Below are 27,033 nucleotides of genomic sequence, written 5' to 3'. Positions count from 1 at the left end.
TCCTTTATCGGCCAAGGGGAGCCCAACCCGGGGGCTGCATTGTATGAGGGGAGGGGATACATCCAAACCCCTCTCCCCCATGGCCGTTTTCAGTTGTGGGGAACACATCCCCAGGCTCAAAGTATCTTTTATGGAAGAGGTGTGCATGGCCACCCTTCCAAGGCAGCTTTCGGCCCGTGGCTAAATCTAATGAATTAAGGGAGAAAGGGCATGGGCTTCCTTTCCTAAGACATTTTAGGTCCCAAGGGGTCCACTACAGGGCTGAAATATGCCAAAAAGGGAAGGTGGCTACAGGCCTCTCCCTCCGAAGCCCTGAAAACACCCTGGGGACAGCATCCTCCAGGGCTGCTAACATTACAAAAAGGGAGGGGGGCCATGGCCCCCCTCCCTTAGCCAATAATCTCCTAGGGTTAGCTCACTGTCTGTGTCCCGGGGAGTCCATCCCAGGACACAGCAGTTTTCCTGCCAGCATCGGAGTGGGCAGTAAACCTGTGTTTGTTCTAGCCTTGTGGTAGAATTTTACAAACTCCCGCCAAACAGGAGCAAAGACAAAGTCTATTCCCAGTGGGCGGGATGTTTGAAAAAGCTATCGTTGGCTGAGAGAAAACATTTGATCCGTTTCCCCGCCCGCATTGATGTGGGCAGAGGAACAGATCAAGAGATTGCTTCCGTCCAGAGGGAGCAGCATAAATAGCTGCTCCCTGCAGGCGCAAGCAATGTAGGCTCCTCCAGCATGCGGACAGCCGTCTCGGGCAGTGGGTCTCCTTGCAGCCCCCAACATTGTGTATGGTTTGTATCTTGGGTGAGCAACAGGCCACCCACCTGTATCAAACACAGGCCCTGGGGGATGGTTCCCTGGGTCCCAAATAGGCTAGGGTGGGGCACCACGCGACCCCTACTCCCCAGTGACTTATTTGGTGGACCTGGGGAATGGTGGCCACAGGCCTTTTAAAGGTTATAAGAGAGGGGTGGGGAGGGCATTGACTCCCCCTCCCTTTTAAAAAAAACAGTCTTGGGGAATGGTGTCCCCAGGGCCTAATGAGGCTCATGAGGGGGCCATGAGGAACATGGATTAAATGAAATGTGATCAACCTCCATGGCAAATAGCTGTTGCTATCTATTTATTTATACAAACATTTATAAGGTGCTAGATCTTGCGTGTTTATCAGGATTAAAAGGAGACTTGGAAAAGAAAGTCTGTCTTGCTTTTTGGTATGATGGTAGGAAGGAATCAACATGAATGTAAGGGTGAAGTTTAACCGATCACAGGAGCAACTCGAGAGAAGGAAGGATTCTGTTTTTTCCCTTTTCTTACATGAAGTAATGAACAAGTTAATTACCTTCTATAATGCCTTATCTGGTAGAGACGCTATCTAGCCGCAGATTCCTTACCTTAGAATTATCCCCAGGCGTCAGACTGGATATGCAACCTTTACTTGGGCAGTATGCCTGCTTGCCGGTAGGTTGCGTGGTTTGGCTCCACATGGCAGCATCAACGCCGAAACTGAAATTCTTGGTACCTTTATAGGTGCCACCCATGTGAGCTGACGTCAGTTACTTTTTGTAACTTTTCTCACATCCGAAGCGCGGAGCCACAAACATACACTGATCCCTGGTGTGGAAAACTTGGGACCTGAAAGGGGAAAAACCCTCTTCTAGAAATCTTTTCACGGAGTGGGGAGTATGAGTGGGTTGGTAAGGAATACGCAGCTAGACAGAGTCTCTATCAGATATGGCGTTACTGAAGGTAAGTAACTTGTTCATCTGATAGAGACTTCTAGCTGTAGACTCCTCATCTTTGAATAAATACCCAAGCAATACTTTTCCAGAGGGGGGGGTCTGAGGACCAATTTCACATGAGGAAGCCCTGCAGGATAGAACAGACAAAATTCTAATCTCTAGGGACCTGACTATCCAGAAAGGAGTGCTTAGTAAACGTGTGCAGGGAAGCCAACGTTGCTGTCTGGCAGATGTCCAGGACCGAAACTCCGTGAGCTAAAGCAGGTTTAGCTCTGGTGGAATGAGCACGCAAACCCTCAGGGTGTTGCTTCTTTCTCATATTTTTATGTAGAGTACGATCAATCGTGAAATGGCTCACTTCTACTCCGCTCGTACTTTCTTCGCTCTAACATACCCCACGAAGAGTCATCCACACAGAAATCTTTTGTTCATTAAGTTAGAATGACAATGCTCTTTTTGGGTCCAGATGGTGAAGTCGCTCCTTTTCCTTGGAGGGATAAACCAGAGCGTTAAAAGTAGGCAGAGTGCACTGTCTGGCTTACGTGAAGTGAGGTGAACACTTTTGGCAGAAAGAAAGCTTTTGTGCAAAGCACCCGTTTGTCTGTGTAGATGTTACAATAAGGAGGCTTGGATGACAAGGCCTGAAGCTCATTGACCCTCCGGGCAGATGTTATAGCCACTAGAAAGGCCATCTTGTGGGTATGGAGCCTGAGTGCACAATTGTGAAGAGGCTCAAAGGGAGCGCACATAAGGAAAGGAAGGATAAGACTGAAGTCCCACTGGGGCATAACAAAAGAAGTGGGAGGATACATGTTGCACACCTTTCAAAAACCTATGTACAATAGGGGATTGGAAAAGTCAACCGAAGAAAAGCAAATATTGCAGAAAGGTATCCCTTTAGAGTGCACAGAGCCGAGCCCTCATGGACAAGGGAAAGAATGAACAGAAGAACCTGAGAAAGTGGGACAGAACGGGGATCGAAGTTTCATTCTGTGCACAATGCCACAAATTTTGTTTAGCAGCAGGTTGAAATTAGAGGTAAAGGTAGAGGAACATCTGGTTACGAAGTTAACATTACAGACTTCAGGCGGAAGGTTGAAAACTGTCAACTGTTTAATCACCACACAAGACGGCGGATCGTTGAAAGGTTTGAGTGGAGAACCCTCCCCTGCTGCTGCAACAGAAGATCCTCCAGAAGGGGCAACCTGATCAGAGGATAGATAGCCATGCTCAACAGCTCGGGATACCAAACTCCCTGTTCGGGAGCCAAAAGGATGATTTGGACCCAGTTGTTCCTGATCTTCTTGAGAATTCTGGGCAGGAGGGGTATGAAAACCGTCTCAGAGTGAGAGTCGCCTTGGACACTCCAGTGTGCAGAACAGCTGACATTGCACGCTCTCAGTGGTGGCGTAAAGATCTAACCTAGGCTCTCCCCACTGCTGAAAGAGACCTTGCACCACCTCTGTATTCAGACACCATTTGTGATCCGCTAGGCATCTTCACCTGAGTTTGTTTGCTCTGTCGTTCAGGAACCCCACCAGATGTTGAACCACCAGGGAAACGCCTTGCTGTTCCAGCCATGTTCAGAGATGAAAGGCCTCTTGACAAAGGGTCCACAACCCCACCCCGCCCTGCTTGTTACAGTACCACATGGCGGTGGTGTTGTCTGTAAACACTTGCACTAAGTTTCCATGGATGGAGGGTAGAAAGACTTTCAATGCCAATCAAATAGTTCGGAGCTCCAACAGGATAATGTGGAGTCCGGACACCAATGGAAACTAGAGGCCGCTGACCTTCACCTCTACCAGGTGGCTGCCCCATCCCAGGAATGATGCATCTGTTTGGGAAGGGAGAGGGGTCTATCACTGACTCAATCATGGTTCGTGAGCCACCACTACAGGTCCTTTGCAGATCCCTCCGAGATCTGGACCATGTTGCAGCGATTCCCTTGATGCTGCACCCACTGAAACTTCAGGCTCCACTGGAGCATGCATACGTCAACGGGCATGCATCATAAACAGGATGCAGGAGGCCATGAGACCCAGCAGCCTCAGAATCGCTCTCACTGAAATCCAGGTTAGAGGCTGAAACATCGATATCATTGCCCTTATATCCTAGACTCGCCATTCAGGAGGTTAGGCCCAAAACTGCTCTTTGTCCAGAACAGCTCAGATGAAAGAGAGTGTCTAAGAGGGAGTCAGATGTGACTTTAGCACATTGATAGTGAACCTCAGTGAATGCAGGAGGTCCGCTGTAGTCTGGAGGTGGGAGACGAAATTCTGGTGCGAGCCTGCCTTCAACAGCAAGTCATTGAGATAGGGGAAGACTAGCACCCCAGATCTCCGCAAATGAGCAGCAACCACCACCATAACCTTGGTTAACATCTCAAGGGCGCTGTTGAGGCCAAAAGAGAGCACAGTGAACTAAAAATGCTCGCCGCCAAGTGGGAACCGCAGGTAACGCCTATGGGCAGGCCGGACGGGAATGTGGAAGTATGAGTCCTGCAAGTCCAACGTCACTATCCAGTCTCCAAAGTCCAAGATAGACAGGACCTGAGCATCTTAAAGTTTAGCTACTTGAGGAAGAAATTGAGAAAGTGCAGGTCAAGGATAGGTCAAAGGCCTCCATGCTTCTTGGGCACCACAAAGTAGAGGGTATAGCAATCACAACCTACTTCTGGCGTCTGCACTCTTTCTATGGGATCTTTGGCCACAAGTGCTGTCACTTTCTGACGGAGAAGAGACAGGTGGTCATCCATCAACCTGTCGTAAGAAGGTGGCATGGAAGGAACTGCTCTGCCTAGTAAGTCGGTGGCGTCTAGTTCACACCGGATGGTGAACTTAGCGATATATCCCTCCCATAGGCAAAAGCCTGGGAGAGCAAAGTTTGGACCTCCTCCGGGGCCGTTGGCAGCACCTGCACAACAGTATCCCAGACGGCATGGGAATAGGGGGCCAAAAGGCACACTGTGTTCACAGTTCACAGTGCCAGACTGGTGGAAGAAAACATCTTCTTCCTAAGATTGTCCAGCCTCTAGGCTTCCCTGTCTGGGATGTGGTAGGGAATGCATCAGTATTTACACGGGACATTTAGGCTTGGACCTCCGAGCTAAGGTGTTGGATGAGGAAATGTGGGCCTCCTTGTGTGGGGCGGTGGGCAATCGTCTTGTTCACAAGAGCCCCTATGTTGGGTTTGCACCAAGTACCAAACAGCATGTCTATAAGTGCCTCATTGAAAGGGAGAAGTGGCTCTGATGGGGACACTCCCAGCTGAAGCACTTCTGTCATGACTCAAGATTAGTCTTGACTGTCTCAGAGGACAAGCTAAGATCCTCACACCAGTCTATTTGTTCTAGTCCTCGCCCATAAGAAGGGGCTCAGGATACAGCCTGGAAGGCATAACACCAGTTGTCGCCAAAATCGGATGACGCCCCTCCAGCTTCATGTCTGAGTCATGTTTGAGGATAGGGATTGCGCCACCAGTGGGTGCCAGGAGCAGTGGCTTTGGGTTGGGCATTTGGGAAGGTTGCGGTAGTCTGTTTGGTGCCGATCTGGATCCATCTGTGGATCCTTGGGACACGACAGGCGCCAGAGCACCCAGCGTGGATCAAGTAGGGGCCACTCCTGAACTCAACGGGCCCGAAGATGGGCTGGATGAAACATGCCGTCCAAAGATGAGGTTCATGGCCTAACAGAACTCTTCCAATTAGGTGGTGGTTGTCCCGGAAAATTGGGGACACGCAGAGCCAACCCAGCCACTGGCTCAATCGCGGAGCCAAGCCTCAAGTGGCAGCGCTCCCTTGTCTTGTCGGCTGACGGACGAGGTTAAGTTGAATCACGCTTCAATTTCTTTTTCTTCTTGTGGGACTTGGACTTACCCAAAAGGCTTGATGTGCGACGACGACCTCTGCCTCAGCGACCGCTCCTGGAATATTTCTCTCAACTAAGACTTCTGAGTGCTCTAGATGGTTGTATCCAGAAAGCTTGACCCTCCTCATCAATATCTAATATACTGTGCTTTTCACACTTCAGTGTCAAAAGGATAGTCACTCAAGCACTTACAAATAATTCCATTTTCATATGGGTGTCAGAATGGGATTAGAAGCATCATAGCGATTTTAATTCCATTGCACCTTCCCTACTGCCTCCCTTCTGCTTTTCATGTTACCCGTTCTGTCCCTGCTGCCAGCCCCCACCCACAATAGGAGAAAAAAGTGCTGTGTTGTGGCCATAGCTGGATGAGTCATAGCAATTATTTTAAAACGAAAATTAAATGTTTTACCATGCTGCACAACAGCCGCGATGCTGTACAACATGGTTAAAAAGACATTGACAAAGCCAATAGCTCTTGCCTTTGCCTACCTATTGGCTTTGCCTTTGCTTGTTAGCATTTTCTTGTGGACTTTGGCACCATGACTGTGAAAAATATGCATACTTATCTGATGCCCTTGAATGCTCAAAACAGCCCAGGAACTACAGGGATTTAAAAACTACATGACAAACAAATGAGCTGTTAACACATTGTAAACAAGTTGTACTGACATAACCCTTGACTGTGTGTCATCGCACCCTTCCAAGTTCAAGGCTATTTCTTCTACTGCGAGCAACTACGAAAACCAGTTTTACCTCATTTTTAGATTTCTCAAACTTCAGAACTTTTTCTTTAAAGAAAATATGATTGGTCCCTTTTCTAGAACAGTTGAATGTGTGTGACAGGAGTGAATTAAATGCATTGATATATGTGTTTATTTAGCACTTAGTGTCTTACATTGGTACGGCCTCCCAGCGCTTCCAGTAGTCCTGCAATGACTTTTTAAATGGTTCTCAATTATTTTAACTTGTTAGTAGCATACCTTATTATAAATTATTCAAGCTCTAAGTAAGCGGAGTCAAAAAATGTTCACCACAGAAAAGATAAAATTATGAATTGTGATTTAACTTATTTTTTAGCCTTCTTTTTATTATCTTTTACATTTAAAATATAAATGTCTTTAGACTTCCAGGTCCATTATAAAAAATAATGCATTTTGTACATCCTCACACAGTTAAAGCACTTAACCAATTAACATGTCATGTTTACTAAATGAAAAAACTATTAATATATTTTTAAAAAGTCAATACTACTTCTTTAGTAACAATTTTTAAAATGATACAACCGCAATTGCCGAGGGAATACAAAAGTTTGAAGTCCTCAGCTATTGTCCGTACTCCTAAACTTTTCCATACAGGCTTTAGGGATTTTATCCTTTCAAATATCGCAGTGGGGAAATGCAAGAGTATGCGGTAGTTCAACAGTCTTGTGATGTAACATCTACAGTACTATTGTCTTTCCTCGCCACTAATATTTATCCCTTTAATATATTGACCCATACAGAATAGCAAGTGGTTCCTACACAAGGTTTAACTAGACACACTCAATAAGTAATGAGCAGTGCAAAAATAATTTGTCTTTGATAAAATATATATCCGTTTCAATGCCATGGCTATTGACTTTCTCGTAGGGCATTTTTATTCACTGTAAATAGATTACCTCTCACAACTATATCCTTGTCAAACCACAGTTCATGTTTTCCAAACAGTGTACTAAATGTATACTTTGTTTTCCGTGTTAATCATGACTCGTTTGGGTATAAATCTTTGAGGCACCCTGCAGCCATAAAATTGGTATTTGGCTACGTAGAGAGGCTAAATATGTGAAAATTAAAATTTCAGATTCTCTACTTACTGATTGATGTCTAGCTCTAGGTCCTCCTCTCCGATAGGTGAAGGCATGCTAAAAGCATTCCTCGGCCCGCGTCCTTAAAAGTATATGAAATTAGGTGGGATCTCTACAACTGTGGTAAATATAAATTACCTATACTTAATTTATGCGGTAAAGTTCAAGAAGAATAACTCAGGAAAAATAAGAGGCAGAGTCCGTGGCATCTGAGGTTTTAAAAGGGGTTTTATTCCTTAAAAAGGAATTGGTTCGAACCAGGCAATCATATTCCATCACCACGAAGGTTCAGGAAGGGATAGACAATACTTTATTGACAGATTATCATATATATAGTCAATGCATTACAGTGGCGATGGATGCAGAAGGCGTAACAGCTGGGAGGAGAGATAAGAAAACATATACGTAATGAAAAAGGCGGAACAGAAGGTGTGCACAAAGGCGTGTACTAGAAACGTCACATAAAGGTGTTACAAATGGGTGGATCCATAAGAGAATCCTGCAGTGTCAGCAGAAATACATGGCAGGGATGCGTGCGCAGCAGTATGACGTACAATTGACGTGGAACTGGAGGGTGAAGGAAACTTGACTTTTAGCCTTACATGAGGAGACAGAAGTCTGGGGTGTCAGAACAACCTAATCCCAAACCATATCTAATATCTGGTGTTTGAGGAACTGTATTATCTAGAGGGAAAGGTCTCTCGGGCAGAGGCTATTCTATACTGACTGCTAGTGCGTGTATATGCGTCTACGTGTCTACATGTAGTGTGGGGGCCATAGGCCTACCATGGTAACGAGAGCAATGAATTACTTGCATGGAGACAGAAAGGCCGGGCCCTTTGCTCTGCAGCTGGGAAGGATGTTTACCTAAACTACTAGACAGGAATGTATTTTCGAGGAGCGGAGCAGATAACTTGAAGGCAAAATACAGTCTTGACAGGCAAGCAGGCCGAGCCTGGCACCGCTAGCCGCGCAAGGAGTAAGACAAAGGTCAGGGATACAGATGCAGGTCCAGGCTGCAGCATCCGGAGACAGAAGGCAGGAAAAGACTCGATGACAGAAATCAGGGCCTAACTCGCCTGAGCCAGGGGAAAACGTGCAAAGTGCACCATGTAAAGACGTTGGCAAGGCACACTTAGGAGCGGAATATTCGACCCATTCATGGTGGATCTGAAAGAGGACATGTTAACGTTGGACGCAAATGTATTTGCGTCTTCATAGCTAAAAGTGGAGGGAACATACATGTACTTGAAGCACGTACATGGAGCCGTCGGGGTCTACGATAGGGGACATAATTGACCATAAAAATTCATATTTCCTCATTCCCTCCTTGTCCCCTATGGACCCTTCATGACATATCAATCCTCATTATTCTATCAATCTGTTCATGTAACATCATTTGCTCTTCTTTCTTCTTACGGTGTTTTGAACGTGGACTTGAATGAGGAATACATGATGTGGCGCACAAGCCGCAAATCGCTGGCCCACATTGTAAACATAGGCAGCAACTGAATACTATGAGAAGGGCAATACCTAGGAAGGATAGGATCTTCCATCCCCAGGCTGACAACACGCTCCAGAACCAACCGGACCAAGTCCAGGTGCCTGGATTCTGGTGTATCTGACTTGCAATTTTGTGAAGACGGGTTATGGCTCTATATACTGATGGCACGTTCTCTGGAATGAAAACACAGCAGCTCGATCCGATGACCCTACAGGCTCCGCCCCTATCGGCCAGGATGGCGTCAAGGACAAGACGATTTTGAAGAACAACAATCCGCATCGCAGACTGCTCCTCCGTTAAGTTGCCTAGGGCGGAAGTAGTCTCATTCACTACTGCTTCGAGGGTTCTGGTTAATATTCGTATCAGTTTACTATTAAAGACAGCACCTAAGTAGGGAAAGAAACCTTTATTGAAGTCGGTGTATTGCTCCCATGCCGTTTCAGTGTAGTCGACAATCGGGAGATCTCTCTGGGGCCTATTGTGTACTAGATGAGTATTCCTATGATAATCAGGAGGGGCTAGGAAAACAGGTGGCAGAAGGAATGCAATGTAACAGGTGCCATCCCAATCTGGAGGTAAGCGTATGTATGCGGTATGACCACAAATGAAATAGGAATGACGGGAAGCTTTAAACGTAGACTTGCCTTTATCACTGAATTCGATCACAGTAGTACATTTACTATGACCCAGGTGTACTGAACCATTCTTTCTTACACATAATTCACCTTTGACTGGTAATACTGACATAGCAGGCAAGACTGGTGCGGTTTCAGATTCAACATTCAGAATCATGAGGTTAAGTGTGAAGTTACCTAATCCATATACTTCATTCTCTAGATCAGTCCCTGTCCTTTTTGGAAGACCCTCCTTGTCAGGGAAACATACTTTATGCAAAACGGTGTTCAGATTTCCCCATACCCAGTTGCCCTGGTAAACTACAGAATTGGAATCTAAGGAATTGATCAAACTAAACCATGCACCACAGGAACCATTGTGTGTGAACGGGTACGGAAAGAGAGGCAGAACTCCCTTGTATTTCTGATAGGGAGGGAGTCAGCCACATATCCAACAATTTGTAGCGTTGCTGGTCTGATGGGAATGATGTAACATACTAATGAATGTGTTGTTGCGCAGCGCAAGTCGGTAAGATAATTCATGCAGGGGTAATTCACTGAAAGAGTGCTCTGCAGTAACATTAAAGGGAGAATGTGCACGCTTGAAAATAGGGTAGTATATATGCAACAGTATACTAGCAGCAATAATCAAAAGGCTCAGAAAAAACATAATCAATAGTGTCATAATACAGTGACTACGAAGTGATTTACAATATTCACGTTTCTTGAGCTGTTTCTGTCTATCTCTCTCTCTGTTGGGGTCTAGGGGATACATGTCAGAGACTCGTCTAACCGATTCACCTAGGGGAGGACTTAAACAATTAAACTGTCTGACTTGCTAGACCTCAATTTCAACTTATATTCTTGGGAAGAAGTTTTCTCGACCAGGGGGAGTTTTGAATCAGTCTGTGGAGGAGGGCAGGGCTGAGAGTTAAAATCTGGCGGTAGTCCATGAAACTTTTTGATATGACTCGAGTGCAGCCAGCCCTTGCGGCCCTCCACTTTTATAGCAGTCCTTGTGGTCAAAAGTACTAGCTTCGGCGTCTGCCAACGGGGCTCCAGCGGACTCCTCCTATCGAAATTTCTTACGAAGACGAAATCGCCTGGAACAACTTCATGGGGCTTCACCTCGGTGTTGTCGGGAAAGGCTGCAGCGACCTGATTGTAGTGCAGACATCAAGGAGGCAAGGTAATCTGTCAGCATATTACAGTCAACATCGGTAATTTTTCGAGGCAGAGGCGTCCCCCACATATTTGGTGGCCTACCAAAGACCACCTCGTACGGGGATAGCCCTGTTCTGGAATGTGCGATCATTCTCATGTAAAAGAGTGCGACTGGTAGAGCTACTATCCAGTCGACGCCTTTCTCTCTACAGATTTTGGCAAGACGAATTTTCAGAGTCTGATTATGACGCTCCACGAGACCTGCTGCCTCGGGATGTCGGACACAATGGAACTTCCACTGATAGCCGAGCAGGAGTGTAACCTGTTTCACAAGCTCGGACGAGAATGGCTGCCCGTTATCTGAGTATACGATACGGGGCAAACCATACCTGGGGAAGAATTCACGTACCAGCTGCTTGGCAGTGGTCGGAGCAGTGTAATCTGGGACTGGATATGCTTCTGTCCAACGGGAAAGTGCACATACAACTACGAGGACATATTTGAATCCTCGACAACGTTCCATCTGGATATAATCCATCTGGAGGACTTCAAAAGGGTGATCGGGAGGATGAAATCCACCTTGCTCTACAGGAATGCTTTTACCTGGGTTGAACTGACAACAAATCATGCAAGTACGCACTTTCTGTTTGGCTGCTGCACGTAAATGTTTATTGAACCAGATGTTTTGAATACTGTCTAACATGGCTTTTTCTCCTAGATGTGCAGGACTATGTACTGTGTTAATGATAACTTGAACCATAGAGTCGGGGAGAAACCATGTAGATTTTCCCTTCGTCATCCATCCCTGATCTGTTTGGATCCCTCCTAGTTCAGTCCATTTCTTGATTTCATCTGGTGTAGCATGTGTCTGTATGTCAATTACATCAAGGGCGGGATCCCTAACTGTCAGGCAGTGTGTCGGAACTATTGTCTTTGTCAAGTCAGTTGCGTAAGATTGATTCTGAGCTGTCTGCTTGGCTGTTCGGTCTGCCAGGTCGTTACCCTGGGAAATGATATCGGTGACTCTCGTATGCGCTTTGCACTTCATAATGGATATGGCTGTAGGCAGATGTATTGCATCTAACAGTGCTTGAATGAGGGGACCGTGTTGGATTTTGGCACCGTGAGAAGTCAAATAACCTCTCTCTCGCCAGAGGACACCGAAGTCGTGTACGACTCCGAATGCATAACGTGAATCTGTATATATGTTAACTCTCTTATTTCTGGCTTGAATACAGGCTTGCGTCAGAGCGATGAGCTCTGCTGCTTGAGCTGACAGGGTGTCAATACAATTCGTTTCTATTACGTCAGTTTCTGTCGTGACTGCGTAGGCGGCCACTAACTCTCCTGTACTTGTTCTCATGCATGAACTATCTACATAAAGTGTCAGGTCTGGATCTGGTAATGGAGTGTCTGTCAAGTCTTGTCTGGGTTTCGTCGTAATAGTAATGATTTCAATACAATCATGTGCCAATGGGTCTGTTTCACTTAATGGCAGAAGTGTAGCGGGATTCAATGTATTACAGCGTCTGATTTCTATGTGTGGCTGAAACAATGTCAATTCATAACCTGTCAGTCGTGCTATAGTCAAGTGCTGAGTCTGTGTTCGGTTTAAAAGAACTTCCACGGAATGTGGAACTTGCACTGTCAATTGGTGTCCTAACACTATGGAATCACTTTGTCTGATTGCTAGAGCTGTCGCTGCTACTGATTTCAAGCACGCAGGCAACGCCTGGGCTACTGGATCTAATGTGCTAGAAAAGTAAGCACACGGTTTGTGTGAACCTGCTTGTTCCTGAGTGAGTACTGACAATGCAGTACCTTCACGTTCTGTAACAAAAAGTGTAAAAGGCTTGCTGTAACATGGTGTCGCTAAAACAGGTGCTTGGCATAAAGCTTTCTTTAAGTCTTCAAAAGCTTGTGTATGTTCCTGAGTCCAAGGGAGGACAGTCGAAGACGCTGCCTCCTGAGTTGTCAACTGTATGAGTGGCTTTGCTAGAAATGCGTACTGGGGAATCCATTGTCTGCAGTAAGAAGTGAGGCCTATAAAGGCCCGCACCTCCTTTTGTGTCTTGGGTAGTGACATGTTTACAATTAACTGGATGCGATCAGGTGTGAGCTGTCTCCCCCCTTTGGACAGCAAGTGCCCAAGGTACACAACTTGCTGAACACAGAATTGCAGCTTCGAAGGGGACACCTTGTGCCCCTTGTCAGCCAGAAAATGTAAAACCGTCAGTGATGCTCGTTCACATTCAGGTTCGCTTCGGGCGGTGATCAGTAGATCATCAACATACTGAAGCAGGGCAGTGTTTTCAGGCATGTGAATACTGTCAAGTTGTCTTTTCAGTGCTTGGCTATAGATGCTTGGGCTTTCTGTGAATCCTTGAGGTGCGCGTGCAAATTTGAAGCTTCGTCCATTTAAACAGAATCCGAAAAGATATTGGCTTTCCGGATCGATCGGGACACTAAAGAAGGCGTTCTTGAGGTCAATTACAGTAAAGAACGCTGCTTCTGAATCCATGGCAGTTAATAGTGAAGAGATATCTGGGACCACGGGATACTGTGGTACAATGCATTTATTCAATTCGCGTAAATCGATAACTAATCGATAAACTGGAGGTGCATTTGGATCAGTACGTTTAAGAATCGGAATGATGGGGGAATTACAGAGATTGGAGTCGATTTCCACAACCACTCCTTGTGCAATGAGCTCGTCAATGATTTTCAGTAAAGCCACTACAGCATCTGGGGGTAACTTGTATTGTCGAATTTGTGGTAACACTACTCCTGGCTGGAGTGTGACTCGATATGGTGGGATGTGCATACAGCCTACATCAGTGGGGCCTTGTGCCCATAAATGTGCAGGAACATTCTGCAATCTGGGATCAATATCTCTCAACACATAGTGACCCTTAAAGTCACGTAAGAACAATCTTACTCCTTCCGGAGAACAGCAAATCACAGCTCCTAGAGCTTTCAGTGTCTTTATACCTAACAAGTTTTCGGGACATGATTTTGTAAGTAGTAAATCGGTAGTACGTGTCAATGGACCAACTGCAAGGGGAAGTGGTTGCGATACTTCATTAACAATAGGCTTCCCTGAAAATCCAAGGGAGACATTCTGTGAGCCTGAGAGGGGTGCCCCTGGAACCTCGTTGTGACTTATAGTTGTCCTGCTTGCCCCTGTATCAATTAAAAACTTTCTGTCTTTCCCTAATACTTGACTATGTACATAAGGACCCTCTTGATCTACAGGAACCTCGATAAGGGGCAAGCCAACCTCCCTCTCTAGGCTGTTTCATGTGTATCGCTGATAATCGGGATAATCATTTTGTGCATACTGGTACATCTGTTGTGTCGTGTTTTGTGTTGCGGTAATGGGCTGTGACTGTGGTACTGCTACGGTCTGTACTGTCTGTTGTGAAGCATGCATAGGTTGTACGTTCTGAGGTACTTGTTGTTGGGCTTGATCTTGTCTAGGTGGACGCGGTCTCTCTTTAGTTTTACCCGTAGAGATATTGTGTTTCAAAACTGCACAATCGTTTATATAGTGACCTGGCTGTTTACAGTAGTTGCATGTCCCTTTAACAGGACCTGCTGAATTATTGAACTGTATCATACCCTTTTTATTACCGTCAGCTGGAACTGACTGAGCAACTAGCATTTTCATTTTCGTGTCTTTCATGCGTCTTTGTTCGTGTTCATGTTCTTCTCTAATTCTATTCTGGTGGTACTGTAACATTTGTAACATTTGTGAAGGGGTATTAGCTTGCCAGGTGCTCTCGACTTTCAGTACTCTATTCTTAACCTGGGGCAGGGAATTCTCGACTAATTTGGATACAAAAAGATGTGGATATGACTCGCTACTTGCTTTCAGGCCACTGTTAATAATAAAACATTTCTCAAATCGGGAATAAAAATCACTAGTGTCTTCATCGGGTTTCTGTTTGCAGGCTGAGATTGCATCCCAGTCTTCCTTTTTCGTTGCTAATAAACGTGGCAATACTTGTACTAACAATCCTGGTAATGCTTTAGTTTTGTCCCCAAGCCCTAGGCCTGGAGTTCGAGTGTTTTCTTCGTTTTCTAATGCAGCCCAATCAATCTTTTGCTCTCCCACCTCCCATTCTTTTTCTTTGAGTTTCTCGTAAATACCGGCAGGCAATAATACCTTCAATATTTTCATAATGTCGGGATAGGTGTAATCACCCATGAGTAACATGTCTTTTATTTCACGGTGGAAACCTGCTGGATCTTTGTCATGGCTGGGCACTAATTTCTTCATTTCCAATAGTTCTATTTTAGTTATGGGCGTGTACACAAACACGCGTCTAAAAGTATTATCATCATTCTGGACTGGGTGCACTTCTCGTAAGGGATTCTGTCTGTCTATGTAATACGTTTTTCTTTTTATGGGTGGAGCTGGATCAAACTGTGGACACAGGAAGGTACTATATCTGTGCCGATGTTCTAGAATTACTTTAATTAAATCGGTACCTAGGCCTCTCCATTTATTCATGAGTAGTTCTATTAATATATCAGGTAGGGGACCAGGATCAGAGTGTTGACTTTTGTACAATATAAGGAGGTGTTGTATCATGTACATACCAGCTAGACGCTGTTCATCTGGGGAAAGATTCAAAAACGTTTGTGCTAACATGTCATCACTATATTTATCAGGACTGTCAGCCCATTGTACTGCTGACCTGGCTAATTCTTGTTCATCCATGGAATCGAGTACATGGTACCCCATTCGTTCTTGAAGTATTTTATCGGTAGCCTGAAATAGGTGTTCAGGGGTCTTTGGATTTGACATGGCTGCTTGAAAAACTCTCTTACTTTCTGGACGTACTGGACGCATACTATTATTAAAGTATCTTCCCTTACCTACATATGCTATCATTTCTCTAGCTGGTAACTGTAATGTTCCTGTTGCTGTTTCTGGTTGTTCCTCCTCCGAGGATTCGTTTTTGTCTGTATCTATTTCCCTTTCAGGCTGTCTTCTTTCGTGTATTTGTTCTACTGCTTTTCGGATCCTTCGGTACATATTTTCTATACAACTCTGTTTATCATGTTTTCCGTCTGCTATATTCTGACCCCATTTGTTAAGTGCTTTCATTTCTTCCTGGTCTACGCCAGGCCTATCTTGGTCTCTTATCAAACAGTTTATGAAGAAACGTAATATCATTCTTTGAGTGTCAACTTTCTGATGTGCCATGGCCTCGCCAATACTGTCAGGGCCTTGCCCCGTTTGGACAAAAAGATATATTCTGTCTAGATGCTCAATCATTCCTGGTAGTAACATTAAATAGTTTGCAACTCGTCGTAGACGTACTGATGATAGCATCATTCTGTCGTCTTTACCGGGTACTGGATCATATCTGCAGTCTGTAAGAGGCTCTTTAAGTATGTCGTAACTCGCTGTTTGAGGTGTACGTTGTTGTGCTAAATCCCTATAAGTCAATCGATGTGTTTGTAGCGGTGTCTGGAAACCTCCTACCGCACCTCCTGAGGTGCCAGGCAAAAAGGGATTTAGTGGATTCATGCCAGGAAGAATAGGTGCAGGAAGGATTGGGGCTGGGGGAACGGGCGCAGGATGTGGACCGGGAGGAGGAGTTTGTTGTTGGGGAAGCGGGTGCCGATTATCTCGGGGTGGGGTGCCGTCAGCAGGTGGTGTGCGTGGCGGCGGAACATTAACATACTCGGGGGCTACATCGTCTAAATAGGAAGAAAGGAATATGTCCTTTGCGGTCTTGTGGTGTAATTTAGTCGGGAGTAATGGAGGTGGCAGATCTTTTGGTACTTCCTGGGTGGCCTTAGGTAAACCCTCGGTCAGAAGAGGATACATACCATTCATAAGAGTGTTTCGTTGTCTGTCTACTTGTTCTGCTTTAACTCGTATACCTTTCTCAACTAATACGTTTTCTCGGGCCTTGTCTGAATCCTCTCTACTTTTCTCTGCTTTTCTGAGTGCTTTCTCTGTGCGTCTATGCGATTCTTTACGCCATAATTCAATGGCATCCTTCTGTGACTGTCTGGCTTTCTTTTTCCATAATGCTTCTTCTACTCTCATGATGCAGTCGGCATCCCACGTTCCCGTAGCGGGCCATTTCTGATTCTCTTCTAAATCTTTGGTATAGTCCACCCACAAGTCAAGGTATAATACGGCATCTAGGCCGTGCTTGTGGTACATAAAATATCCGGGAGTGTCCCTGGGTGGGATGGGAACAGCTTCCTCGAGTATCCCTTTTCTAGTTTTTATTTGTCTTAGTTTGGAAAATAAAGGCATCTTGAACCTTGCTACTTGATACTTACTCGAACTTGAACACAGTTAATACAATAAACACAATAATGAAGATCGAACAATCACTCATACCACGACATTTAAAACACACTGAAACATTTTTAAGAACGAACAATAATAATTAGAATAAAACTAGCTAACTGCATACTGGATATACTGCTAAACAGTACAGATACACCGCTAAAACAGTGCAGACCGGATATACTGCTAAACAGTACAGATACACCGCTAAAACAGTGCAGACCGGATCTGTGTACCCAAACCCGTCTTGACCGGCACAAATTAATGCGCTCGTCTAGATGCGTCCCCAGCAACGGTACTCACCGGGAAGCACGGAACGGAAGGCCTCGGAAACTCGACACTGGACTGGACCGGACTGGACTCGACTCGTGACGTAGGTACTTCGGGACTTCGGAACCTGGTGGGCCTCTGAATACCTCGGACCTTGCTCTCTCAGCTAGGCTCTGGTCGGGATCCTCCGCACTCCTCACCGCCTCGTCTTGGTGTCGATCGCAGCCTCAGTCACCTCCGTTGGCCTGAGGGAGATACAGGAAATCCTGCGGGTACGCGTAGTTGTCCGTCCGGCTGTGGCAGGGGACCGGGCCTGCAACGCACCGCCGGCGCGTAAGGTGGGGGAGGGGTCCCTGTTCGGGCGCCAATTATGTGGTAAATATAAATTACCTATACTTAATTTATGCGGTAAAGTTCAATAAGAATAACTCAGGAAAAATAAGAGGCAGAGTCCGTGGCATCTGAGGTTTTAAAAGGGGTTTTATTCCTTAAAAAGGAATTGGTTCGAACCAGGCAATCATATTCCATCACCACGAAGGTTCAGGAAGGGATAGACAATACTTTATTGACAGATTATCATATATATAGTCAATGCATTACAGTGGCGATGGATGCAGAAGGCGTAACAGCTGAGAGGAGAGATAAGAAAACATATACGTAATGAAAAAGGCGGAACAGAAGGTGTGCACAAAGGCGTGTACTAGAAACGTCACATAAAGGTGTTACAAATGGGTGGATCCATAAGAGAATCCTGAAGTGTCAGCAGAAATACATGGCAGGGATGCGCGCGCAGCAGTATGACGTACAATTGACGTGGAACTGGAGGGTGAAGGAAACTTGACTTTTAGCCTTACATGAGGAGACAGAAGTCTGGGGTGTCAGAACAACCTAATCCCAAACCATATCTAATATCTGGTGTTTGAGGAACTGTATTATCTAGAGGGAAAGGTCTCTCGGGCAGAGGCTATTCTATACTGACTGCTAGTGCGTGTATATGCGTCTACGTGTCTACATGTAGTGTGGGGGCCATAGGCCTACCATGGTAACGAGAGCAATGAATTACTTGCATGGAGACAGAAAGGCCGGGCCCTTTGCTCTGCAGCTGGGAAGGATGTTTACCTAAACTACTAGACAGGAATGTATTTTCGAGGAGCGGAGCAGATAACTTGAAGGCAAAATACAGTCTTGGCAGGCAAGCAGGCCGAGCCTGGCACCGCTAGCCGCGCAAGGAGTAAGACAAAGGTCAGGGATACAGATGCAGGTCCAGGCTGCAGCATCCGGAGACAGAAGGCAGGAAAAGACTCGATGACAGAAATCAGGGCCTAACTCGCCTGAGCCAGGGGAAAACGTGCAAAGTGCACCATGTAAAGACGTTGGCAAGGCACACTTAGGAGCGGAATATTCGACCCATTCATGGTGGATCTGAAAGAAGACATGTTAACGTTGGACGCAAATGTATTTGCGTCTTCATAGCTAAAAGTGGAGGGAACATACATGTACTTGAAGCACGTACATGGAGCCGTCGGGGTCTACGATAGGGGACATAATTGACCATAAAAATTCATATTTCCTCACAACAATGCCAAAAACACCCTACTTAATTATAGGGAGCAACTTTGCCCAGTGTACCAATTTTCAATTGGGCGTTCAATATGTCTTACAGGTCTGTACAACCAATATGTACTTCTCAAGTAGCTCGTGGGCTACTGGTAGCTCTCCAGCTACCTAAAACTAGCTCTACTGTGTGCAGTCTAGTTTATTAAATTTGAATCTTTTGCTTGGTTGAATTAATATATGTATACCAAAACTGAAATGTGTTCATCTGTCACAAAAAAAGTGTATATTTTTCAGAATGTTTAAGCTTGTTTGAAGGTAAATGGTCGATTTTCTAAAATATATATGAAACTGATATTTAAATGATAAATCGTGTGGCAATGAGGGAAACATATTACTAATGCAATTACCTTTGTGTCAGGGGTTGAAGCTATGGCTGCTATTTGTTACCCATGTAGAGGTAATCCAAATTGATTGGCAAAAATTGGCAAAGCCTTCTTACATTGCTTCTGGCAACCTTGTTTAGATGTGATGCATTGAAGTGATCATTCCTAGCAAAACTGCGCTGAGGGGACTGCTACAAGTAATCTTACATAGGGTGGCCACCAATGTAATCTTGTCTGGTGCATTCATTATTCCAACACTAACAATATTAGTAGCTCTAGATCATTTTCATTGAGAGTAAGTAGCTCTTATTACAGAAAAGGTTGGAGACTCCTAGGCTTTAAGGCATCCCACAAATAGAAAGTCTCTGCACTTATAAGGTATAAGTATTATACAATCTACTTCAATTTAATTCTCAACTATCGGTAAAATAAGGCTTTTCTAATGTGTTTCTTTAACGGTATGATGCATTTGTATTCATAAGGTATGAGAACATCAGACATAGATATTGATTTCCCTTGTAAACAGGGAGTCCTTGTTAGTTTAACAAATTTAATATGTACCTTATCAACACATATGGGAGCAGAGTCAAATATGCCTTTAGTTGCTTGTCTTTGTTTTCTCAATTGGTTCTGAGAATTCCATTGAAGACTGTAGTCTGATTTAGCTTGTGATGGTGTACCATCAATAACATGAAAGGATATTTTCCAATGCTAGGTGAATATGTCATCTTCAATAAGATGTTGGAAAAAGTGCTTGATAATCGATGGGTGAACTAAAGAATTTTACTGAACTGCTTACACATCATCTGGGATGGCACACATGTCAATTGCCTGGACAATGCACATGTGTGTGGCCAGTCCTGTTAATGCTGTAGTAGCCAAATAGTGCTAAAGTTGGATAGGATTGGATGTATGTAAGGAGTTCTATCTCTACCCATTTTATTGAGTGATAATAGAAGGTATGCCCTGGTGGAGAGTGGTGTTTTGAGCATGGTAATACCTAACTCTATGATAAATCTGAGCTTTGTTGTATGAGTGAGCAATATTCCGTCTCACACATACAACTTTGATGTTGTGCATAAGTAGAAATAATATGCTCTTTGTAAGCATGGTGATATCTAACTATATGTTAGAGTTTTGGTTTCAACAGATGATAAATCTCCATCAACATCATTATTTTCCAAACAAGTAAAATAATTACTGAATTTTGCAGGAAAAATATACCTTGGGGCCTTCTAGTGGCAATGCCTTATTTGAAGTCTGACAAAATTGTATATTAGAAAACATTCTGAGGTGACCTAGCATCTTTTAAAGCACGGGGATGATTCAACTTCACTGGAGATACTTCATGTATAAATATTTTCTTTACTCTTTATCCCAAGGAAGAGGTAATAGGCAACAAACATATGCAGACACAGGAATGGAGAAAACACACAGAAAAACTCAGAGTACAGAGTAATAACAAAAATAACTCCTAAATCACAGCAACACTTTTTATAAATTCTTAAAGAGCTTAATGAGAACAGTTTCAAATTAGTTTCTTAACTAAAGCAACATGTTTCACATTTCAAATGCGCCCATCCTGAAGTTCAAGTACACCACAAAACTTTTTTGTACGACCTTCCTGCCACGTAGCCTGGGTCACCGAATAAAATAATTCTGTAGTGGCTATTAAACTAAAGTGCACTGGCCACAGTACAACCATTAAAGGAAATGAGTGCCACCAGTGACTGATCCCCAGTTAGGCTAGATCATTCTCTCAGCCGTGTAGGCTGCTGAAACCCAGGAGTCTTCAATATAATGCTCTTTATTAATGGCTCTGTGTTATTAGCAGCTCTTATGGCGAAAACGTAAGCCTAAGGCTGTTTGTGCAGGATAGTGAATGTGTTGCAACCTATCCTCCCTACTACCAGTCACCCTGTACACAAACACTGCACTGACATAGGACTATGGAGGGGCAGGGCTGTGTGCCCATCATGACATTGTTTTACATATAGAGAATCACTAGTGGATGTCAGGAATGTATTTGTTAGGGACAGTTATGGTTCTGAAGAAGGACTATAGGCCCTTTTGGGCTATTTCTTTTGCCGCAACATGTAGACAAAGAACACTAGGGTCAGAGCTAACTTGAAGTATCCCTTTTTGTACAGATGCTTCCCTCTGATGTTTTTAACCTTATAAGGGTAACCCCAAATAAATCAATTCCTGTGGGTTATACCCTAAATAATGTTAACACTCCCTAATCCCTACAATATCTCCCTCAATAAGGTTGAGCTCACTCTGATATACCACCTTTCTGCGTGAGTGTCTTGATGACGAGTGAGTAACCCTTTCTAAACCTAAAATGTTTTCCTCTTTTTCGAGTTGTGCTTTGAAACTTAGCAGGAGCATTTCCAGAGAGTCCTGAATGTATAAGGGTACCTTATTCTTTTGATTAACAAACTACAGATTGGGGGATGATAAGGCCACCGTCTGACTAACTCCTTTCCCCTCCAATGTTGCTGGAATACCTTAAAATAAAACCCCTTATGAAGTAACATTAAATGTAAGTACGTAAAATATCTAAAAAATATAAATAAATATAATTCAATATTTTAAAAAATCTACAAATAAAAAATAAGTGTTATTCAATCGTGAGATATGTTAACCTTTTATGAATGTACAAATTAATAAAACACATTTTTATTAAAATATGATTATATTACTTTCATTGATGCTATACATTACTTTTAATTTAGTGCACAGTGCTGGAATACTTTTTATTTTGTTCTACATTTAAAATACATGTATTAATTTCGATTAATATTCCACGCTAAAAAAATATTATAACGTTTAATAAACTTTTACACCCCGCCTGTGGAATCTTATGGCAAAGCGTAGAGAAAAGGAAAAAGGTTTATTTAACTAAAAATATATAAAAAAAGAATTATTTCTGTTAAAAATAAATTAATTATATATATTTATTTTAAAGGTAGAACAAAAAATGCTACAGCATTATTCAGTTAATTTTGAATTAAATCTTTAAATAATTTTAAAATAGACTGCAGTCAAGGCAGCTCCTCAAGCGTGTCTGCAACTCAAATTAATCATTCTTATTTGGAAGATTGCGTGCCTTGATTTATCTGGTATTTATAGAACATGAACCTAGCCGAAAGGCAGCAGGGAGCTGTGTACGCTCGCATTGTTGTTTCTCTTACTTTATTTCACAGTCTTCAATCATCTTCCTATTTTATGAGCCACTTTTGCACACACCATCTAGAAAGGCGTTATATCTTAAATACCTAAACAAAACAACTTCTTGATACTAGAGCATTAGCTCTTAATTTGCGGATCGGTGACCCATGGGGTCCGTAACACCTACTCAGAGAGTCTGCGACTGCTAGGAAAATTCAATAATATTAATAGATCAATAAAGTGTATATAAATAAAAAAGCAAAAAGTAAAATTTAAAATGTTCAAATATTCAGTAAATGTTAAAGAATTTGACATTGGTGGCTAATAAATTGATACCCTCATATTGATTACTGGGAGCAATGCAAATAGTTCATCAAACAGAACAACGCATGGACGGTAAGTATCCTCAGTTTAACTTAGAAAAGCCTTCGCAATAAAATGAAAATTTAGACTTTGTGGATTAAAGAAACATATTCTTTCATTTGTTCATTTGTGTAGGTTATGTGCTTGATATATGCCTTTTTCGGTATTTTTGTGAAGGGTTTTGTGGTTCAAATCATCTAAATTGCTTAAGCCAGAGTCCACGGCTTCCAGTAATAGCTCATTGGGGGCCCCAGATATGAGTAATGATTAAGTGGAGGTCCACAGAGGTCATACTCTCAGAACAAGACTCAACAACAGCCCCACACAGAATAGATAACACGCATCACAGGGTGCCACGATGAATTACCTAAATAAACAGTCACAAATGTATAAAGTCCAAGCCCAGTTGGTGCAAGGATACAAAGCAGGGTTGGGAGAGGAGAAGCCAACTGAGGGACAGCAGCAACAAGAAACTAACTGCCCAAATGTCAACAGGCAGAGACAACTCCAACGTAAACAATTACTGTCATTCATAGAACAAGGAGGTAAGGAAACTGCAGCAAATCCAGCACTGACCATACTCACACTGATTTGGGGGGGGGGGGGGGCGGGTGCTCACTGGTTTGCATGTAGAGGTTTAAAACTATTGAGCCCCCTCCACCTCCATCTAAAAGAGTTCTAGTAAAACTGCTGCAAGTAGCTGAGATGGAACAAGCCGAGAAGGGGGAGAGTGGCCTAAGACAGCAAAAGCTGACATTGGAACAAAGAATAATGCAATCTGTTCTTCTTAACAATGTGTTCCCCAATTTCTTATTTGTGCTGTTAATTAAAACTCTGTCAGTGCTTTCTGACATCACCTGCTCCCACTTTTAAAACCCCTTCAATCTGTTTGTTGTGTTGTGTCCCCTGGTAAAAGCAAGCTTTACAGAAGCATGCACCATTTCATTTCCATTCAGAAGGATGGGTCAAGCTACTCAATAAAGAATCATTCAGGTCCCTCAGGACCACCTCTATGCCTTCCCAATAATGAAGAGTCGGTCAGACAGAGGAGAGTACAAACCACTCATTTATTAGTAATTGCGTTGCAACGGAGCCCACAGGGGCGGCTCTAGGGTCATGGTGGCCCTGGGCAGGGAGCGTAGGTAGGGGGCCCCGGAAGAGGGGGTCCGGGTAGGGCAGAGCGCGGAGGCCAGTAAAGAGGTAAAGAGGGGGGGGTCAGGGTGTTTAGAAGTGGAACTGAGCCGGAGGCCGCCAAATCCCTGCCAGGGGCCGCCACACAAATATGTATCCATCCTCAGAGGATAAATATATTAAGGATATATATTGGTGTGGTGGCCCCTTGGGTTTGGTGGCCCTGTGCAGGTGCACAGCTTGCACATGCCTAAGGCCGGTCCTGGAGCCCAGTCTGACCTGTACCCTTGGAAGATAGCCGAGGGACTTACTCCCTCAAACTCGGGGAATGTAAGATAGTCTGAGAGCTGAACAACTAATTCATTATAAAGGGAAAATACACACTAATTGCACACTAGTGGAATAATAGTTATTTTTTCATATGGACTTTCATAATGTGACTAGAAGTTTGGCGCCTCAGTGGGATACAATGGTTTCCAAACTCCAGGATACGATCACCCGGGAGTCCAAATGCGCTGCCCGGGGATGGAACTCAGGGTGCACCCCCAGTTGACGAGAGTGTTGAATAGCACTGACACCCCAGCTGACTTAGCCCCCTAGATCCAGTTCCAGAACTTCTTTACCACTGGTCTCTGGCAGCCTTGGCCCCCTGGCTACACTAGATGCGGCAGCAGGTCTCAAGCGACTCCCCCCCTTTCTCCTCCTTGACTTATGTTGTCCTCATTTTGTTGTACCCTAAGTCCCCAGCTGGATTCAAACTGCAATATGTTTAACTCACCTATATGTCACCCACTGGTGCGACATACTAGTACTGCTCCGCCCTGTCTAGGGATATTGCCTCACGATTTGATATGCTCGCCATCACTCACGCATCTGTCTTTCCTGTTAAGTTTGGACATTGTGCATCATGTTATTGGCAACCACTTTTTGTTTCTTTTCTAAACGATGCAAGAGCAAAGCTCTGACTGTATGTTTTCTTAAAATCTGAAAAACTGTTATTAAAAAGATTTAAACAAAAAATAATGTGCCTAGAAGTTTATTATAATACAAGAAACAACCCGATTAACTTTCAACTACAGAATTGGGTCACTGGAGACTTGTCTAGAGCATTTGGGCTCATTAAGTATTTGAGAAGTGTCAGAAGAAGTGCCTTGATACACTCAAAGCTTTTCAAAATCGGAAAAGGGGTGAATGGAATAATGAAAAGCCTCAGAGCAGCTCCTTGGTTTCCAATGCAGCAGCAAGAACACCAGGAGTGAAGGGTGTTATGTTTGTGATTACAAATATTTGGCAACTAAAACTACAATTACAAGCGCTAGGTGCATATGTCTTTAATATAATGTGCTAATCCATTCAACTCCTAACAAATCATCCTTAGCATGTTATTCCTATAATGGGAACAGCAAGCAGGTTAGACGACAAATTCTACATAAAATGTTGTTGCAAGTAAAAAAAAAATTAAAAAAAATATCAAGATCCAAACTCCAACAAATTGCTCTATCAAGGCTTTGTTCATGCTTTCTGTTGGTACTATATGACTGGCAGACACCCGCCAGCTTGTGTCTTTGGCTGTTTTCGTGTATAAAGGTTTATGAACATATATAAAGTCAGTATTGTTAGGCATCACAATGGCTGAAAGGGGGTAATAAGTTTAAAGTTGTTCCGCCCATGGGTCCCCAACACATATCTTGCCCAGGGTCCCAGGCAGCCTTAAGATGTCTCTGCACTGGGTACTCTCTCAGGAACACTCTTGCTCCCACATGTGACCCCCAGTGGCAACAGCAGAAGATGACTGCTACCCAGCATGCTTTGAGCTGTGGTAGGTCCATAGTTTCGGGTTCGCTGGACCAGTATCTGGGATCTGTTTTGTACATGAAACTTTCTTCACAACTTAGGTATCCAAAGAGCGCTAAGAAGCCATTTTAGATTGTGTGGAAAGACGGTAGCGTGAGTGCAGCTACAGAGATGGCGGATAGGCTTCCTCACCTCGTACGACAGGTTTTTCTGCGATGTTCTGTAGGTTGTTCATGGCCATCTCGACTGTATTCTCGGGAAGCACCTCAGCAAACAGGTAGCCCAAGTACCAAGCACAGCTGGAGGCGATAAGCAGACCAACTGCTTTCAAGAAATCTGTAAATCACCAAATGACAAAAAGTAAGGTTTAATCCATATAACGTACAGCGGGGTGAAAATAACAGACCCAAATGTGTACTGTTTCAACAAATACTGTAATCTACAAATTATGCAGTGCACAGAGTTACCTGACACAATACTGAGGAAATTATGACAACATATAAACTAATATTTACAGGTTTACCCCATAAAGTATTAACTTAGTCAACATTGTGCAAACCAAACGTGGGCCAGTTTTAGATCCAAACAACGGATAGGAGTAACAAAGTTTGTTGTACCGCATACACAAATATGAAAACAATTACAGAGAGAACTGCAATATTTACTGAGCTAACCCACACAATACCATATAAATAGGAGCATAACACCAATTATTATTATTTACAATTATCCGGAACCATAGCCCCAGGTTTATAGCTTGCCATAGACAGCAATATTCAGATCGGGGCGCAGGTCCAATGTCTATTGTTGTCCTGAAAGATAACTTGTTTTTTGCTACAAGTTACTTCTGTGAGCAGGACTTTACATAAGAAACCAAAGACAGATAAGGGGTCGCCCTGTGACACTAGGAACCTGGGCATTAATAGTCCAAGCAAATGGCTCCCTCTGAGAAAGCTTCCAGCCTATGCGCCCTCAAAAAGGAAAGGATCACACACAATCATTTGTATGATGCATACTTTTATTTTATATATGTCTTATAAGCATCGATATCAGAATAGGTGCTCTAAAGAAAATGATGCGGTGCAAGTGGCTCGTGAAAATAGTGAAGATTAGTGTGCAAAGGATACATACAAGGGATAACCCACTGTTGGCAATTGATACATTACTACGAGCACAGAACACATACATGAATTTGCGTGTACAAGAGAACACGCTTGGTAGCAGATAACGCTTAAACCAACTGCTATCCACAAAATAACAATGGTAGCACTCCTAAAGAGGCATCCCAAAAAACCATCAGGG

The 27,033-nt window shown here is 43.7% G+C and overlaps 1 protein-coding gene across 2 annotated transcripts in view; it reads right to left on the bottom strand.

Moving 5' to 3' along the window:
* FAM3B (FAM3 metabolism regulating signaling molecule B) overlaps window positions 1–27,033 on the bottom strand; it is a 259,570-nt gene that overhangs the window by 116,590 nt on the left and 115,947 nt on the right. Inside the window, exon 2 of one of the 2 annotated variants that reach the window (XM_086935435.1) lies at window positions 25,924–26,067. The exons of the other annotated variant lie outside the window; for it this stretch is intronic. Coding sequence (XP_086791561.1) covers window positions 25,924–26,067 — 144 coding nt within the window. The remainder of the gene's footprint in view (window positions 1–25,923; window positions 26,068–27,033) is intronic. 2 annotated transcript variants of the gene reach the window in all.

This window comes from Lissotriton vulgaris, chromosome 8 (assembly GCF_964263255.1).
Source record: "Lissotriton vulgaris chromosome 8, aLisVul1.2, whole genome shotgun sequence".
Taxonomy (NCBI): Eukaryota; Metazoa; Chordata; class Amphibia; order Caudata; family Salamandridae; genus Lissotriton; species Lissotriton vulgaris.
Note: the sequence above shows the minus strand (reverse complement) of the source record. Positions and strands in the feature narration are given on the sequence as shown.